We start from the raw sequence: 20,733 nt of genomic DNA, 5'->3' as shown, positions 1-20,733 counted from the left end.
ACAGCAAGGAGGTGGCGGCTGCATGAGGAGAACATATAGTGGCTGAATGACACAGCCTGGAAGTGGCAGAAGCATGAGGAGACCATATAGTGGCTGAATGACACAGCCTGGAGTTGGTGGCAGCATGAGGAGAACATATAGTGGCTGAATGACACAGCCTGGAGTTGGTGGCAGAATGAGGAGATCATATAGTGGCTTAATGGCACAGCCTGGTGTTGGTGGCAGCATGAGGAGAACATATAGTGGCTGAATGACACAGCCTGGAGGTGGAAGAAGCATGAGGAGACCATATAGTGGCTGAATGACACAGTCTGGAGTTGGCGGCAGCACGAGGAGAACAAATAGTGCCTGAATGACACAGCCTGGAGTTGGTGGCAGCATGAGGAGATCATATAGTGGCTTAATGGCACAGCCTGGTGTTGGTGGCAGCATGAGGAGAACATATAGTGGCTGAAGACACAGCCTGGAGTTGGCGGCAGCATGAGGAGACCATATAGGGGCTTAATGACACAGCCTTGAGTTGGCGGCTGCATTAGGAAATCATATAGTGGCTGAATGACACAGCCTGGAGGTGGCAGCAGAATGAAGAGAACATATGGTGGCAGTTTGAGACAGCTTGGAGCTGGCATCAGCATGATGAGAACATATGGGGGAAGAATAAGACAGCCTGGAGGTGGCAGTAGCAGCATCAGGAGTCCTGAAAGTGACCCGGGGATAGAGTGGCGAAGGAAGGTGGGTGATGCATCAGGCATTGGTGGGTTGAAATCCTGGCTGATCCATGCCTGATTCCTCTTCACAAAGGTCAGTCTCTCCACATTTTTCTTGGACAGACGAGTTCTCCTTGGGGTTACTGTTACCCCTGCAGCACTAAACACCCGCTATGATGGCACACTACTGGCCGGGCTGGACAGCTTTTCCAGGGCAAACTCTGCTAGTTGTGGCCACAAATAAAGTTTGGCTGCCCAGAAGTTCAGCGGATCTTTAAAGTGCGTTGGTATTGTCATGTCAAGGTATGCCACCACCTGCTGGTACAGGTCCTGCTCCAGGTCTACCTGCTGCTGATGAGTTGCTTCACTATGTGGGTGAAGAAAGCTACTCATCAGCTACTGTAGACTCAGGCTGCTGCTGATGGAGCTGGTACTGCTCCTACAACCTCACCCCTCCCCAGCAGCCATGGCAGTGAAAGGTGAGCCTAGAGCACCCCCCGAGTTAGACCTGCGAGAGGATGGAAGATGGCCCAGATAGGCATCGGCAAATTGACTGCGTAGGATGTCTCTGTGGTAGGTCAGTCTGTCCTCCCTCTCAGTGGGTGTAAAAAAGGCCCCCATTTTGTGCTGGTAGCGAGGGTCCAATAAGGTGGAGAGCCAGAAGTCATCCCGCTGCCAATTGGTGACAATTCGGCGGTCATTATGCAAGAAAGTGAGCATGCATCATGCCATTTGTGCAAGTGACTCGGAGGGACTTCCTGCCTCCATCTCCACTGCATACTGCCACAGTGTCTCGGTCCTCTGTCCCGCCTTCCTCATAACCCTCTAGCTCCTTCAGCTTCTCCTGCTCCTCCTCTCCTGTAAGATGACTAGAAAAATCACCCATCTCGTGAAACCTAAACTGTGCTCCACTGTGCCCCTCCCCCTCCTCCTCCAGTTCAGCCCCCACAGGGCTCATGTGGCCATGAGATGTAGGTGCCACATCTCCAGTGCCCTGACCAGACATTGTTTCCAACACAACATTGTTCATCCTGTAATCCTGGCAACTGACTAATAATGTGGCTTCCTCAAAGGACCTGAGCAAACGGCAGGTGTCACGTATGAGCTGCCACTGGTTGACATTGAAGTTACACAGGGGAGTCCCCCTATCCACTTGGATCATCAAGAAATCAGTGATGGTTTTTCTCTGTTCGTATAGTTGGTCCAACATATGGAGGGTGGAATTCCAAGGTGTGGATACGTTGCAAATCAGACTATGTTGGGGGATGCCGTTCTGACGCTGCAGCCCAAGGAGGGTATGCTTTGTGGTGTATAAGTGGCTGAAGTGAATGCAAAGTTTCCTTCCCATTGCTAGCATGTCTTGCAGATGGGGGGAATACTTCAGGAACCGCTTGAAAAACAGATTGAACACGTGTGCCATGCAGTGTGCATGTCTCAGGCTTCCTTTTCGCATCGCAGACAAGATGTTCTTTCCCGTTGTCAGTCACCATGGTTCCCATTTCCAGTTTTCATGGAGTAAGCCCTGATTTGATTTCTTCATGAATGACTTTTAGCAGCTCCTCCCGTGTGACTCGCCAAGGCAAACCATATGAAGAACAGCGTGACACTGCCGTGCCCTGCACACATGGTATGCTGGAGGGGCACTGAGACTTGTGCATGGAGTGGAGGCTGATGACATGGTGGAGGATGAGGAGGCGGAGTCACACTGTCACAGGACCAACTGCCTGAGAGTGTGGAGGCGAGTGTGCCATGTCCAAGTTGCTGTTGTGGCTGTGCAGGAACCACATTTACCCAGTGGGCCGTAAAGGACATGTACTGTCCCTGACCATATTTACTAGTCCACATGTCTGCGCTGCTGTGCACCTTGATACACACCAACAGGCTAAAGGACTGGCCCACCTTCTGTTCCACAAAATTGTGCAGGGCTGGTATACTGCCTTCTTTAAAAAGAAATGACGGCTTGGGACTCTAGACCTCGGCTCGGCACAAGCCATGAGTTCTCTGAAAGTCGCAGAGTCCACCACTAAAAAGGGAGGGACAGCAACATGGACAGGAGCACATTCAGCTTCTGTGCCGTTGGATAAGTGGATACTGCTGTCTCTTGGACATGGCTTTGCCAATGGGTTGCTGGCAGAATGACTGATTCGAAGTTGTAGGAGCAGGAGTATCTGGAGCAACAGAAGATGGGTTTTACACACAGCCCCCTTCGGGAGATGGTGGAGCCTTGGCTGGCTGAAAGAGGGAATGGCATGCCACTTGGTGATGCAGCAGGCTGGACCACCACATCGGAGCCACGATTCTCCCAGGCTGCTTTATGGTGACGCAGCATATGTTGACACAGGGCCATGGTGTCAACATTGGGACCCTGGCCACGCTTCACCTTCTGCTGACACATCTTGCATGTGGCTATGTTAACCTCTTCCGGATCCTTAATGAAAGACTGCCACACCGCCGAGTAGCTGATTTTCCAACCAACAGTCCGCACTAATTGACTGCTACTGCTGCCAACTTCAGAAACCCCTGTCTCACTACCTCCCCGGAAGGAAGGCTGCCGCGAAGCAGGTTTCCCCTTCTGCCACCATGCTGACTGCCAACCATGCTACCACCTTGCTGGCTCAGCTGCTGCCTCACGGGCAACCTGCAACCCTTTTCTCCTAAAGATGATGAAGTCCCTTCTGCACCCGGCTCCCAAGTGCGATCGGCTTCATCATCATCGAGTTGTGTCTGCACGTCACTGATGTCCTCCTGAGGTTCCTCAACAGTGTCTGCTTCAGGAGCCTGAACGCTCGCAATACAACCTCCCATGCCACTCTCCTCATCACTACTTGCCTGCCTAGTGGAGGAAGCGGCGGATGTCTCCTCCATTTCTAAGCTGGGCAGTAGCTGCTGACTGTCCTCTAGATCGTCCTCACTAAACAGTGGAACTGAACCCACAGCATATGATACTTCTGTGGGGGAGGAAACAGCATAGGACAGAGACAATGAGAGGACAGGGACTGCTCCCGGGCCATGCCAACTGAGGGTTGTGTCTGAGGGACCCACCGACTGTTGACTAGGGGTGTCAGATGTCACTTGTGATGAAGTGGATGACCGTGTTAACCAATCGATGGCGGGACGGCATTTGGGTAGCTGGTCAAGACACGACTGCTAGCTGATACTGGGAGCTCAGTCTTCTCTCTGTGACTCCTGCTGCCACTCGCCCCTAGTCTGCTGCGACCTCTGCCTGATGAATTAAGGCCTCTTGCACATCCTGGCACTCTGTCTGACATAATGCGTATATGAGGGGAGTACAATATGCTCCACTATGCTTAAAACAGTATTTGTGTACAACACCAGTCGGTGTGTACTTTTGGCTGATCTTTCACAGTATCTAGGCCTTTAAGACATTAACATGAACAGAATAGTACAACACTTCGATTTACGTATGTGGTATGCACTTATGAGGGGAGAAAAATGCACTCCAGTACGCTTAAAACAGTATTTGTGTACAACACCAGCGGTGACCCCGCGTTATATCGGGTCGGTACCGGCGGCCATCAACGGCCGGAGCCCACGGCTAATAAAGGACATCACCAATCGCGGTGATGCCCTGTATTAACCCTTCAGACGCGGCGATTAAAGTTGACCGCCACGTCTGAAGTGAAAGTATCCCGGCAGCTCAGTAGGGCTGTTCGGGACCATGGCAATGAAATTGTGGCGTCCCGAACAGCTTACAGGACACCGGGAGGATCCCTACCCACTTCCTCGGTGTCCAATCGGCGAACAAATGCTCCGTGCCTGAGATCCAAGCAGGAGCTCTCAAGTGCCGATAACACTGATCAATGGTATGTTAATACATGCCAGTGATCAGTGTAAAAGATCAGTGTGTGCACTGTTATAGCCCCCTATGGGAGCTATAACACTGCAAAAAAAAAGTGAAAAAAAAGTGTTAATAAATGTAATAAAACCCCTTCCCAAATAAAAGTTTGAATCACCCCCCTTTTCCCATAAAAAAAACTGTGTAAATAAAAATAAATATAAACATATGTGGTATCGCGCGTGCATAAATGTCCGAACTATAAAAATATATTGTTAATCAAACCGTATGGTCAATGGCGTACACGTAAAATAATTCCAAACTCCAAAATAGCGTCATTTAAAAAATTTATAAAAAGTGATCAAAAAGTCTGATCAAAACAAAAAAAAGGTACCGATAAAAACTTCTGATCATGGTGCAAAAAATGAGCCCTTAAACCACCCTGTACGCGGAAAAATAAAAAAAGTTATAGGGGTCAGAAGAGGACACTTTTAAGCATATACATTTTCCTGCATGTAATTACGATTTTTTCCAGAAGTACAACAAAATCAAACCTATATAAGTAGGGTATCATTTTAACCGTATGGACCTACAGAATAAAGATAAGGTTTCATTTTTATCGAAAAATGCACTGCATAGAAATGGAAGCCCCAATACTTACACATTTTTTTTTTAGTTTTGCTGTGGATTTTTGGGTAAAATGACTAATGTCACTGCAAAGTAGAATTGGTGGCGCAAAAATTAAGCCATAATTTGGATTTTTAGGTGGAAAATGTAAATGGTTATGATTTTTAAGAGGTAAGGAGGAAAAAATGAAAATGCAAAAACTGAAAAACGCTGAGTCCTTAAAGGGGTATTCAAGGGAAAAACTTTTTTTTTTTATATCAACTTGCTCCAGAAAGTTAAACAGATTTGTAAATTACTTCTATTAAAAAATCTTAATCCTTTCAATAATTATCAGCTGCTGAAGTTGAGTTGTTTTTTGTCTGGCAACAGTGCTCTCTGCTGACATCTCTGCTTGTCTCGGGAACTGCACAGAGTAGAATAGGTTTGCTATAGGGATTTACTTCTAAAATGGGCGGTTCCCAAGACAGCTGTCATCAGAGAGCACTTAGACAGAAAAGAACAACTCAACTTCAGCAGCTCATAAGTACTGAAAGGATTAATATATATATTTTTTTTTTTCCTAAGTAAATGTTTCGTCACGATTCGGCTTCCAGGTAGTGGATCCTCTGTGTCAGCGAGGGATTGGCGTGGACCGTGCTAGTGGACCGGTTCTAAGAGGCTACTGGTGTTCACCAGAGCCCGCCGCAAAGCGGGATGGTCTTGCTGCGGCAGTAGCAACCAGGTCGTATCCACTAGCAACGGCTCTACCTCGCTGACTGCTGAGAAGGCGTGGGACAGAAGGACTAGGCAGAGGCAAGGTCAGACGTAGCAGAAGGTCGGGGGCAGGCGGCAAGGTTCGTAGTCAAGATGGATAGCAAGGGTTCAGGTAACACAGGCTTTGGACACACTAAACGCTTTCACTGGCACAAGGCAACAAGATCCGGCAGGGGAGTGCAGGGGCAGTGATCAGATATAGTCTGGGAGCAGGTGGGAGCCAATTAAGCTAATTGGGCCAGGCACCAATCATTGGTGCACTGGCCCTTTAAGTCTCAGAGAGCTGGCGCGCGCGCGCCCTAGAGAGCGGAGCCGCGCGCGCCAGCACATGACAGCAGGGGACCGGGACGGGTAAGTGACCTGGGATGCGATTCGCGAGCGGGCGCGTCCCGCTGTGCGAATCGCATCCCCGACGGCCATGACAGTGCAGCGCTCCCAGTCAGCAGGACTGACCGGGGCGCTGCAGGGAGAGAGACGCCGTGAGCGCTCCGGGGAGGAGCGGGGACCCGGAGCGCTAGGCGTAACATGTTTATTGTATTTTCACTCAGATAAACACAGTACAAAACAAGACTTTGCAATGAGAATGCAACATGACATTTGAGTGGCAATCAAATGATATAAGTAGCATGAATCGGATCAGCTGGCACTGAAACCTAGTAACCTTGGCGTTAACAATACGAACAATCGAGAATCCACTCACATGGAAGGGAAATGAGGGGGGGGGGGGGAGAGGTAGTAAGGATTAATATTTTTTATTAGAAATAATTTACAAATCTGAAACAAAAACTTTTGCCCGGACCTTCTAGGTGAGTATAGGTATACTATATTTGAGTTTATAATTATAAAATAGATTACTGGGTCGTGCTTCAATAATAATGTAATATATTTATTAAAATGTTTATAATTTTTATAATCTTTAGAGGCCTGTGGAAAATGAAAGAAGCAATCTGATTGGTTGCTATGGGCAACTGCACCACTCTTCCTCTGCACAGGTTTTGCTAAATCTCCCCCCACATGACTAAATTATGCATGAAAAGGATCAGAAAAAGCAATCTATCTGAAAGGCAAAACAAGAACAATGAAAAAAGTGAAGATTACACACAAACATTTTATATATCTTTTTACAAAATATATTCATGGTTTCACTTTTTTTTTTAATTATATTCACATATAATAATTAATAATTCCCATATATAATAATGATAATTTATAAGGTATAATATTTAGATTGATGCTTTCTCTTCTTACCGTAGTGGTCTTTATTCGCCCTCCTGGCTGTGTACAGGTCCAACCTGACTTATTGATTAATAAATCGCAGCCTTCCCCTTCTAAACATGGAAGCATATCACACCACTGTTTCGTTCTTATAATACGTGCTGCAACAAAAAGAAAAACCATAGTGATTAATATTTTTTGAGATTTTACTTGTCCGTGTATTTATCATCCTTTATAACAACTAGTTCAATGAAAATGGGTCAGCGACTTGTCCTAGTTAAATAACAATTAACACATGAAGAACTATTGTGGCATGATAATGCTAAATCACTCATTCACATTTTGTTACCTGACTGTTTTATTATAGGATATATATAGCATCAGCTCAATGTTACAGCAGTGCTTGACAAAGTCAGAAAAGTATCAGGACAGATACAGATTTTATACATTTCCCATGCTATGCTAAAGCAGTCAGAGACAATACTGATGTTTATGACAAACATTTGGAGAGTACAACATTTCATGGCTTGTATTATTCTTTGGAATGGCATATGGAAAATGTTAAACAGAACAAATCGATGACCTCTGTAGCAGTTACATTCCATTTTTATAGTTATCTTCTTGTCTAAAATCTCGAGTGAGGTATTCTCTCCAAAGGGCCAGTATAAAGAGTCACTAAGGCTGGGTTTCCATCTATCCAGTAAGGCTGGGTCCACATTTATCAGGTGTCCGGCATAGTTTCCCTCCGGCGTGCACTGGAAGGGAAACTGATGCTAGAACTGATCCCAGTCATTTGAATAGGACAGTTCACAATCATCCAGCATCTCAATTTTGACGCAGGATGGTTGAACGCAGTGGACGCTGGATGCCATACAACTGATGACAATTTGTCATCAGTTGGGACATCAGTTTCGTTGAGATCTAGGCTGAGTTCACCTATGCTGGATGCAGGACATATGTGAACACAGCCTATAACTGGACACAATTGATTCCATAACTAAAGTGCATTAGTTGGCATCAGTTTTGTTTTTGTTTAGTTGTTTGCTTAAAATAAGGATTTAAGCAATAATACAATCGCATTGGCATACATCATACAACAAATTAGAAAATAGTCTTGACATACAAGACTTAAAACAAAAGAGTCCCCGCTCCAGTTTTGTTTACAAGAATAGGTAGGTAATAGAACAGAAACCAGGATAACCAATGATAAGAGCTGCTTGTGTAGAATGAGAGGAAAAACTTCTAACAATGGGTTCTTCTCATGTCTCTTTAGACCAAAAGAGACAAGAAATCACCACAGCGGACGCCAGGGGACCACCCAAATTGCTTCCTATGGTGTTGAAGTATTCACTTGTAGACATATGTCATCCAGCATCTAAAATCTAATGGTTAGTTAACATAAAATAAAATGTAAGACTGAGAGATTACCCAATGTGCCCTTTAATGCCTCCATCGAATACCAGGTGGTATATTGAAAAGGTTACAATATTTCTCCCTTTCCTGCTTTCAGAGCAGTAGAAATAAAAGATTTCTATTTGTGAAAAAACTGTTTGGTGGAGAGTTCTCTAGTGTGTAGGACATTTATCCTATCCATGGCAAGGAGATGTTGGAGGGTCTTAGTATCAGTGGGTGCAGTGCTTGCTGATCTGGGCCAACCATATATGTGAACAGTAGCCATATAATATTACTGACCTCCATTTATGGCTGTCAGCAACTTTTAGGATTTTAATCACATTTGTGTAAAATGCCATGTTAGTTTTGATGCAGCCAAACCCATGACATACCTGATGCTAGGGGAGGATGCTACCTTCCTGCTACCTTCCATCTGATCAGTTATGGCCCGGTAGCAAACCCATATGGACATGTCATATTTTGCCTTCAGTTTGCAGTATTTGTTTTCTCATTTACAACTTTCTAAAAATGAACATTATTAGCTTTAATCATTTTGTAGAGGGGTACATTGAAAAACAGAAAGTAAACAAACAGTATTTCCACCACTCTTTAGTAAGATTTATTGTTTCCTGCGTGCCCTGGGTATAAATAACATTTTGATTTTATTATTACTAATGCAAATTTTATTGTAACATATTTGGATACGTTTCCATTTGTGATTCTGCTGCAATTTTTCCTGCAAATAATCTTTAATGGATTTTAACCCCTTAAGAACAATGGACATAAATGTATGTCCTGATGCCCTGGTACTTCCCATACCAGACGGGGATCAGTCGGTAATGGCGGACATCAGAGACTGGAATTCTCCTTTAACCACTTAGGGACACAGGGAGTTCAGCTACTTTGTACTTAATGACCCAAGGCGTACCTGTATGCCCATGGGAATTCTGGTCCCCGACGCTCACTGGGTAGGCACCGGGAAGCCTGCTGAAATTAACAACATCTGGCAGGGTCCTGAGACACCCCCCCCCCCCCCCCCCCCCATGTAGGCGGTGAATTCACACCGGCGATCTGCAACGATTCCGGTCATAAGGGTCACATGTGACCCGATGACCCAGAAAAAGATGATCAGCGGTGTACTATACACCGGCAATCACCTCCTGTAGCTAGGGGGAGGTGGCGATCCCGTCACCTCCTCAGGAGTGCTGCTATTGGTCGGACAATTGGTCTGTTAATGTCCCCTTCCCTCAGCTCTGCTCGCACACGATCTGAGTCAGCGGGCAAAGTTGAGAAAAGAAGCCAGGGACCCCCCTCTGTCAAGATCTGTGCAGAGAAAGTGGCCTCCTGCCACCCTTAAAGTGAGGGAAAGGTAGGTGAAAGAGTAAAAAAAAGTTTAAAAATAACCTGACCCTCTAATAGGTCCCCAAATGTCCGCTATCCATTTTTTTTGTGTGACCCGGGCCCTATTACGGGTTCAGGGCTCAGCGATTTGCCACCTTATTTTGGGGGGTCCACAGCATTTTTTTAATGTTATAATATGACGGTGTGTGACTTACAATCACAAACCGTTATATAGTTTGCACCCAAGCACACACTCATATACACTTCCCCCCCGCACACATCCCCCCTCCCGCCACCTATTCGGTCGAGGAGGAATATGCTTTATGTGCCTCCGACTCCGAATCTGCCAGTGAGGACGAGGAAGATCCTACATTCCTGTGTTCTTCCTCATCCACCTCCTGATGATGAGACCCCTACATGGCGGCGGAGATGCCCCCAGGCTAGGCCCCCCCCCCATGACAGTGACCCAGTGGCTGACACTAGTATGAGTGGCCATGCCACTAGTAATAGGAGTCCGACCCTCCAGACAAGCGTACCGGAGCCCCCTTCTGGTGAACCTGTCTGGAGACCCCCAGAGGGATATCAGCCTCGGATTCCTGAGTTTGTTGGCGACTCAGGAATCCAGATTGACATAGTTGGCTACACTGAAATGGACTTTTTTAGTTTCTATTTCAGTGACGACTAATGGTGGAGCAAACAAACTTGTACACCCAACAGCTCATTGCCCACCACCTTGATTTGTTTTTGGCTAGGCCCAATGAATGGTACACCGTTAATGCAGCCAAAATGAGGACATTTTGGGGCCTCTTGCGGCATATGGGCCTAGTCAAAAAAACAAATGTCAGGCAGTACTGGAGCGGGGATGTCCGCTACCAGACCCTGCTTTACAGTATGGCCATGACACGGAGGCGATTCGAGGCCATTTGGAAATGCCTGCATTACACTGATAATGCGACATATCCCCCCTGAAGTGATCCTGCCTATGACCGGCTTTAAAAAGTGAGGCCGGTCATAGATCACTTTGGGGACAAATCTTTGGAGGCCTACGTACCCCTCAGGGAGCTCTCAGTAGATGAGTCTCTTATCATCTTTAAGGGGAGACTCATCTTCCGCCAGTATATTCCCTCGAAGCGGGCATGGTATGGCGTGAAACTCTACAAACTTTGTGAGAGTACCACTTACAAGTATATGAGGGATGAGATTCCTGTACTGAACCCCGAGAATGTCCCCCAACTCTGGGTGTTAGCGGGAAAATTGTTTGGGACCCAATGTACCAAGACTAGAGTACATTCCAAATTTTAACCCCATAAACCACTATATTGCCCAAAAAACCCGGAAAAAAAAAAAACCATGATGACAGGCATTTATCAAGCAATTTAGTAAAAAAATTTTAACTAAAAATGTCGCACCTGCGACTACGTGATTTTTTGTGGGACATTTTGACCGGAAAGTGAGAAAAGCAAGTTTTCCAAAACTTAACTACGAAGTAATAATTTTAAAATGGACTACGGGTAGTCTGGTATTTATTAACTGCGACAGTTGCAACTGCGCAAAAAAAACAACAAGGTTAAAAATTGACTAAACATGGAGCAGAAAAAGCTACTACCAAAGTAAAAAAGAAAAAATTGCTTACGTGAAAGAAAATTATCAACAGGCTGAAACCAGTTGATAAATAAGTCACACATAAGCAACAAAAAAAAAAGAAAAAAGTACTAAAAAAAGGAAAACATAAGCAAACATTGATAAATGTCCCTCGATAAGACTTCTGGCGGTATTTTATCACTATCATCAGGGGGGGTTTATGTTGCCTCAAATGCGCATTTGAGGCAACAGGTTAGGGATGGCCACGCACAACACATTCCCAGAACAATTATGCAGAGGGTTTGGGGGGGAGGGGCATATTATTTTAGTTTTGAATATGCTCTGGGTCATCATTCTGGGAGCATAACATATTTTATCATTTTAAGGCCCACTGTACCCCACTTTATTAACTCAGTGCACCCCATGCAATGCTCCTTGAGGGGGGTCCCACTGTTCTGGCTCCATGTAAATGCTCAAGGCCCCTGACTGCGCTCCTGCTCTTCCAAGACTTGGTGTGCACCCGCAGAGCTGGTTTCATCCAAATATAAGGTATATTCTTACTCCAAAGATATGTATTTACAAATTGTGAGGGGCATTTTTTCCTGTTACCACTTGTGAAAATGAAAAATTTGGGCTAACCCCAGGATTTATGTGTAAAAAAATCAAAATTTTCCTCTTCACATCCCACTTTAATTAATATTTATCAAACACCTGTGGGTGCATCAAACACCTGTTAAGGCTCACTGTACTGCTTGTTACATTCCTTGAGGGGTGTAGTTTCCAAATTAGTATGCCATGTGTTTTTTTTTTTTTTTTGCTGTCCTAGCACCATAGGGGCTTCCTAAATGAGACATGCCCCCCACCCCATTTCAGCAAAATTAGCAAATGTGACCCCTTCTCTTTTGAGCACTGTAATGCGCACGCAATGCACTTGACATCCACATATGGGGTATTTCCATACTCATAAGAGATGGGGTTACAATTTGTTTTTGGGGGGTGGGGGGCATTTTCTTCTATTACCCCTTGTAAAAATGTTACATTTGGAGGAAAACCAGCATTTTATTGAAAACAAAATTTACACATCCAACTTTAATGATAAGTCATCAAACACCTGTGGGGTGTTAAGGCTCACTGTACCCCTTGTTACGTTCCTTGTGGGCTGTAGTTTCCAAAATAGTAATAGTATTTTTTTTGCTGTTCTGGCACCATAGGGGTTTCCTAAATGAGACATGCCCCCAAAAAAACATTTCAGCAAAATTTGCATTCCAAAAGCCAAATGTGACTCCTCCTCTTCTGAGCATTGAACTGCCCCTGCAGTGCACTTGACATCCACACATGGGGTATTTCCTTTTCAGAATAGATGGGGTTGCAAATTTTGGGGGGATATTTTGTCCTATTACCCCTAGTAAAAACTAAAAATTTTGGGGAAAACCAGCATTTTCGTGAAAAAAATAAAAATTAATTTGCACGTCCAAATTTAACGAAAAGTCGTCATACACCTGTTGGGTTTCAAGGCCCACTGCACCACTTGTTACATTCCTTGAGGGGTGTAGTTTCAAAAATATTATGCCACGTGTTTTTTTTTGCACTTTTGCACACTGCTCCGTCCCCTGTATCGCCCGTCATTACGCACAGAGCGAACTCGCTCTGTGCAGCAATGATAGCGCAGTGCTGCTGCGGCGATCCCAGGGGTCCCCTGCAGCAGGACCGTGGCGATCTGACATCTTATCCCCTATCCTTTGGATATGGGATAAGATGTCTAGGGGCGGAGTACCCCTTTAAGATGAAAATGGGCTTGGTCCTTAAGGGGTTAAAGGCTGTGACCTTAAGGGTTAAATAATTAGATTTCTTTAGTTTTGGTGCAGAAACACTGCAGATTTGGTGCAGAAATGCTGCAAATTCTGCATCTGATCTGTATCTTATTTGCAGCGGACCTGCATTGTGTGGGCATATCCTTGCAATGTATTATGACCTATCAACAATTGAATGACCAACCTATTCTTTTTTTAGGCTTCTTGTTAGTCTTCCAGCAACCATGACAACCTGCATCTGCAGTCCATGATTACATCACAAGTGCAGCAATTGGGTGACAGGGAGAACCACTTCTTACTACTTAGATGCCACAGTCAGTCTTGGCCGAAATATCTAAAATGTTAAATAGTCAGCTTGAATTATCCTGGCCATTACAGTAGGATGCAGCCTGCAAATGATAATGTGGACACAGACCATATATGCCTTAGCCACTATAATGTCATGAATTGTAAGCAGACTCCAACCCATCACATGATAGTATGTAATGGGATGGAAAGGTGTAAACTAATACTGATCCTTATATCACTGTTTCCAGAAACTGCTCAGAGATTTGTGCTACTGGAAATTCTTACTTAAGTGTCATTGCTACTGATCACATTCCTTATTCCTTATAGTATTATAAAATGTTCATACTATATCCCATCTTCCAGTTAGTGAGGGGGCTTTTGTTTTTATAGTGTTATTATGACCCTTGCCCCACTATTATTGTTTGCCACTGTGTAAAGTAGGTTTTGCCTTATTATCATGTGTGTTGCCTCATATACAATATATAAAGTCAGCAGAAAATAATAGATTCTACTGACACGTGCCATCAGTGCAGCATGTAAACTTCTAAGGACTGTTGTCATAAACTGTATTCTTTCTCAAACCCCACCCTTTAATAAACCCACAAAAACACACTACATATTATTGAGCTACAACCTTAACCTTTTTAGCTGTTATTGCAAACATAACTATATACTTACTATACTATAGGCATTGCATGAAAGATACTACGATCACCTCTAAAAGCATAGCATATAATCTATTACTGACCCTAAGCAGCATGAAAAGCTTCGGCTGAGGGCTGCCCATTGACATGAGGCTGAAAATCCAGTCCTACCTGTTAAATTATCCCTTTAATAAGTTATACACATGAATTACAAAATGCAACCCAAAGAACCTTACAGCAATATAAAGGTTGAGACCTCATTAAAAAAAACTTGATGGTATACAATGATTATATACCTATTCAAATATTCATTCCATTATTTTAAATACCATTAATATCTTAAATTACAAATATGCCCGTAACATTCTAATCATTTACAGATGTCAAATACATTGTATTCAACAGACATTGACATCCATACTGGAATATTAGCAATTAATAGCAGCTGTAAAGCCAAATAATGCTCCATATGGTGACACTTTGGCTCCTTTAACCATCCTGTTTTCTACTTAAACTACTGTTTTCCAAATATGTGTGTTTGGATACGTTTGAACACTGCATTTGCTGATCATTCATTCATACAGTCAACTGCCAAAGCCATGGTAAATCCCACGTGTGGGAGGAAGCATATTTTTTTTTGACAAGAAAAAGTGAGATAAACCTTGTCTGTCAGCCATAAATTTGAACAGTCTTATCCGTCTAGTAAGATACGGCTGATTAAAATATACAGGGAAATCTTCCGCAAATCCTACTTGCAATATCTAAGCAAGGTATTAGGAAGATTGTGTTTTATTGGTGACAGCTGAAACGGTGAATATTAAAACCAGCATGGCAGTGGTGGGCTTTTTGAAGAAGAAATTAAAAATATAATTCTTCCCAGTCTAAATATATATTACCTTGGCTATGCTACTTCTAGAGGGAATTCTAAAACAACACAAATGAATCGATGTCTTTTGTAAGCAGCAAATTGAGAGCAGTAATTATACCGTGATAGCCCTTGAGCCCCAAGGATTCATTTACTTTACTAGACAACAAAGAAATATTATTTTATACCATTTTGCTCTCAGAGTACTTATGTTATCTTTTATGTTTTTATTGTATCATTACATTGTTTGGGGACCTGTCACACTGACATATAAACTATCAATTCACATATTTTAACAACCGCAGCCAGGATTTAATTATTTCCGTAGTCTGCATGTTACCACAAGCACATCTTCCTCGTATTAATTTTGCATCGCAAAGGAAACACCCAGCGTTGCAAAAAAAGAAAATTGTTTCCATATATTCATGACACTGAATTCCGACTTTTATAGTTTGTTCAAGCAGGCTCAATATCCCACAGTGCTGCTGAACACCAGAGACACAATGGAATCTTGCCACGTGCATGCAAATCAGCACACCAAGAGCTTACTCTATGGCCGCAGAATCCTTTGTAGGGACCACCTAATGGCCATATCTTACTGCCTCACACATATACTATCTAACCACAAGACACAGTACATGCTTCAAAAGACACTCATGCCTGCCTACAGGGACTGTTTACCATAATGTTCTACTAAACCCTTCTCTGCTTCACGACTTTAAAGAGAAGCCCAATGTTTTGCAGTCTACTAATCCAATAAGCTACAACACAGAATATAAAACTACCCGATCACTACACATACAGCGAGCTGAATTTGTTACATGTACAGATAAACTAAATGACACTTAGCACCGAACATCATAAAACAGCTTGGATATGTAATATCTTTGTATGGCAAGCAAGCTGTTTATGTCTCAAAATTGAAAAGTATTCTAATAAAACTTTGCAAGAAATATTTTTAGACTTCTGCAGCGGGAAAGAACAAATGGTCCATACGAAGTTTGCATTAGCATGAATTAGACATTTGACCTCTTTGTCTTATTTGGAGAAGATGTAGAAACTAACAAGGACCTTCTGGGAACAAGAGAAAGGAAAATAAACTGAACAATATGTAAAGAAACAAACCATAAAAAAAGATCTTCCTTATTCATCCTGTTACTGTAAAGAAATATGTCCTAACCACCTGTGTAATCAATATTGATGTGTTACCCTTACCATAACTCTGCTATTGGATCCACTATATATTGTAGTTTTTAGCACCCAAAATGGTCTCTATTGTTTTGTACTATACGAACCCTTAGTAAAATTGCCATAGAGATGTGTTAGTCTTCTAATATATCTCAGAATGGCTCTGTGGCATATAAGCAAAACAGAGTAGACCAATGCGCATCTAAGCGCTGTTGTCCTCTTAAAAGATTTTGGATGATATGGAAGGAAGGTTTGTTCACCTTGTGATGTTGTACAAGGAACACAACACCATTGATCACTTATTCTCACAGGCTGTGGTATGCCAAAGGAGTGCAGCCCACACTGATCCCATATCAGCTGGTGGAGAATGGTCTTCACAATGTGGAAAAGGGAAAGAAAAATTCTCCCCCAAAAAGAAGTGCTATAAGCGGCGCTCTCCTCTCAATGCTCAACATTTCAGATGTCTAGGGCTATTGGCAAGTAACCAACAGGAAACTGACTTGGTAAAATAACAAACAAAAAGGTTTATTGTCTAGGCACTTAAACTATTATAAGGGGTTCTCCAGGAATAGAAAAACAGAGCAGAGTCTTCTAAAAACAGTGCCACCCCTGTTCTTAGGTTGTATGTGGTATTGCAGCTCAGTTCCATGGAAGTAAATTGAGTCAAGTTATAAAATCACACACAACCTGAAGACAAACGTGGAGCTGTTTTAGGAAGAAATTAGCTCTGTTTTTCTATTCCTGGATAACCACTTTAAGGTGTATTTACACATACAGTATCCTACACATATTTTATGCTCGGGATTTGAAGCTGCAGATGTTATGCTGCAGAGTTCAATGAAAAACGAAATGACTGAACACAGCTTCAAATCCTGCCCCTTAAATATGCGCATGATACTGTACATGTGAATAGACTCTTAAAGGAGTATTCTGGGCAAAAACATTTTATTCCCTTATAGAAGAATTTACATGCCGCACCTTTGATTGGGTTTGCAGCATAGAGAGTCTGCCCAGCTCCATACTAAAGAGGAGATTCTAAGTGTGACCAGGACCACTCGGACATTGTCGTCCCAATAGACGGCAATGTCTGCAGTGTGAGTTCTGCCAGAACATTCAGCAAGTTCAATGTTCTGACTGAATATTTAGATCTGAATTTTCGGACAGAAATTTCTCCCAGAAAATTCTGCAGTGTGAATGGATTACCAGAAAACATCTTCACTCGCATTAAACCCTCAAGCAGCAGAATTTTCAATTGGAATTCAGAGGTGGAATTCCAGTTGGAAATTCGGTAGTGTGAACCCAACCTTATGCTAGGAAATAGCTGATGTACACAGTACTTGCTGTGTAGACTGGAAGCAACTTTCTAAATGTTATTCTATGCTTTGTTTTGTAAGTCTCAACATTGCTAAAGCGACACCCAGTTTGTATTCACTGGTCAAGCTGGAGAGCAGCAGGGACCAGAAATTACATTGTATTGGGACAAACTGATCCACTTGGTAAGAAGGGCAGAAGGGTGGCTGTTTACCCTTATGTTACAGTGAAAAGACAAGTTTTGCTGTATTGGCCCTTTAACCCCTTAAGGATTCAGCCCATTTGGGCCTTAAAGGGGTACTCTGGTGCTAAGACATCTTATCCCCTATCCAAAGCATAGGGGATAAGATGCCTGAACATGGGGGTCCCGCCGCTGGGGACCCCTGTGATCTTGCACGCAGCACCCCATTAGAATCAGTCCCCGGAGCGTGCTCCCTCCGGTTCTGATTACTGGCGATCACGGGGACGGAGGGTTGTGATGTCACACGGGGGTGGAGCCAGGACATCACAACCCTCCGTCCCTGTGATCGCCAGTAATCAGAAACGGGGCGAGCACGCTCCAGGGACTGATTCTAAAGGGGAGCTGCATGCCAGATCACGGGGGTACCCAGCGGCGGGACCCCCACAATCAGGCATCTTATCCCCTATGCTTTGGATAGGGGATAAGATGTCTTAGCGCCGGTGTACCCCTTTAAGGGCTCAGACAATTTTATTATTACGTTTTCGTTTTTTCCTCCTCGCCTTCAAAAATTATAACTCTTTTATATTTTCATCCACAGACTAGTATGGGGCTTGTTTTTTGCATGACCAGTTGTCCGTTGTAATGCCATCACTCACTCTACCATAAAATGTATGGCGCAACCAAAAAAATACTATTTGTGTGGGGAAATTAAAAAGAAAACCGCAATTTTGCTAATTTTGGAAGGTTTCGTTTTCACGATGTACAATTTACGGTAAAAATGACATGTGTTCTTTATTCTTTGGGTCAATACAATTAAAATGATACCCATGATAACATACTGTTCTATTACTGTTGCTCTAAAAAAAAATCGCAAACAAATTAGTACGTTTAAAATCCCCCTATTTTTAAGACCTATAACTTTTTAATTTTTCCGTATAAGCGGCGGTATGAGGGTTAATTTTTTGTGCCATGATCTGTACTTTTTATTGATACCATATTGGCTTGTATAAAACTTTTAATCCTTTTTTTATCAAATTTTTTGGGAATAAAATGTTATAAAAAAGCTGCTATTTTGGACTTTTTTTTTTTACGTTCACGCCGTTCACTGTACGGTATCATTAACATTTTATTTTAATAGTTGGGATATTTATGCACGCGGCAATACCAAATATTTATATAAAATATTTTTTTACACTTTTTGGGGGTGAAATAGGGAAAATGGGACAATTAATGTTTTCATTGGGGAAGGGGGTTTTCACATTTTTTTAAACTTTTTTTTTAACTTTTATTTTTACACTTTAATAGTCCCCATAGGGGACTATTTATAGCAATCATTTGATTGCTAATACTTTTCAGTGCTATGCATAGGACATAGCACTGATCAGTATTATCGGTCATCTTCTGCTCTGGTCTGCTCGATCACAGACCAGAGCAGAAGACCCGTGGAAGGCAGCGGAGGCAGGTGAGGGAACCTCCAGCTGCCATGCTGGATGAGCGGATCGCCGCGGCAGCGCTGCGGGCGATCCGATCATCCATTCAAAGTACCGCGATGCTGCAGATGCCGTAATCTGTATTGATCATGGCATCTGAGGGGTTAATGGCGGACATCCCTCTGACCTGCAGCGCATGACGCGAGCATCGCTCCAATGCGCGCGATTATGCATAGGACGTAAATGTACCTCCTGGTGCGTTAAGTACCAGCTTACCAGGACGTACATTTATGTCCTGCGTCGTTAAGGGGTTAAAATACCCCAAAGTTTTCTCCTTGCCTGTTGATGGGTTTGTGATAGAAATTGCTATGGTACATAACATTGTGAAGCCTGATCTGAGGATATGATTTAATAGTACAGTACAGCGCTGCATATCAATGAAACTCCCACCTGACACAAGTAAGCCTCATATTCTCAAACATATACATTCCCTACACTTAAGTGTCCTCAGATCGGGCACCTTTTTCCTGCTGACAAGTTCCCCCATTGTATTTCATTTACTTAGCAAAACCTCCCACTCTTTCTGTGTTATTCTACTTTTCACCTACAACATTGTCATCACAAGCAATGGTGCGGTTCATAACTATACTTATAGTAAATTTTCTAAATGTCCTTTCAGCTTTTCTTAAATTATCTATAATCTAATAATCTTGATATATTACATTCACACACAATGCCAAGTGCTATATAAATCAAATGTGACATATCAGTAGTGGTTCTATTGATACAAAATTTATCTCCCCCCCTTGACAGATGACCTCGTCACTGAGAGTGCTTTAGTCCACTGGCTGTGACTGTAGAGGTCACCCCTATTTTAAACATAGATGTAATCTCATAAATAAAAATACATAGAGAAACACACCTCATAAAAAGTATATGAAGTACTCAAGAGAAAGTTAGATTGTAACATGAAATTGACCTAAACATGAAACTCATATGACCACTGCACACCAAATCTCAGTGACATCCTTTTAACATTGATTTCGACATACAGTATGAGAATCTCATTTGGAAAACACATTAATTTTATACTTTTATGAGCCTGAATCCATGGGGGAGACTATGAATACTTATTTTGGACTATGCTGACTAGTGGGGGGTCTTTATTTTATGTCTTGGAAAGCATGATTCAGAGTGCTTTATCCCGCTGAGAATTCATAGATCCTTCATGCTTCACTTTAAAATATGCACAGTGGGGAGCAGGAATAAGTTCATGGATCAAACTTGGATTGTACCACTAAAATAAAATGTTAAAATTGCTTAGTACTTTATATGTTTCCTGTACATATATCACTTGACCTTCTTATCATGTCATAAAAATAGTTACTCAGAAGGTAAAACAGCACGGAATTATCTCTTTATATTAAGTGAATGTGTTATTTGGATTTACAAAGGATTCTGATAAAGGATTCTTAAGAAAAGGCTGAACAACCTCTTCCTAACTCCATATAACTACCTAAGAAATTCAAGGTCTAGAAATCTCTACGTCAATATTCCCAATCTAGCCCTTATGGAACCCCAACAGGCTATGTCTTCAAGAAAA

The 20,733-nt window shown here is 42.9% G+C and overlaps 1 protein-coding gene across 2 annotated transcripts in view; it reads right to left on the bottom strand.

Annotated features, from left to right (window-relative positions):
• Positions 1-20,733, bottom strand: part of TAFA5 (TAFA chemokine like family member 5) — a 577,073-nt gene that overhangs the window by 109,088 nt on the left and 447,252 nt on the right. For both annotated transcript variants that reach the window (XM_056573705.1, XM_056573707.1), the window contains exon 3: positions 7,132-7,259. In XM_056573705.1, coding sequence (XP_056429680.1) covers positions 7,132-7,259 — 128 coding nt within the window. The remainder of the gene's footprint in view (positions 1-7,131; positions 7,260-20,733) is intronic.

Source organism: Hyla sarda, chromosome 4, assembly GCF_029499605.1.
Source record: "Hyla sarda isolate aHylSar1 chromosome 4, aHylSar1.hap1, whole genome shotgun sequence".
NCBI lineage: Eukaryota > Metazoa > Chordata > Amphibia > Anura > Hylidae > Hyla > Hyla sarda.
The sequence above is the reverse complement of the archived record's forward strand: the minus strand, read 5'-3'. Positions and strand labels throughout refer to the sequence as shown.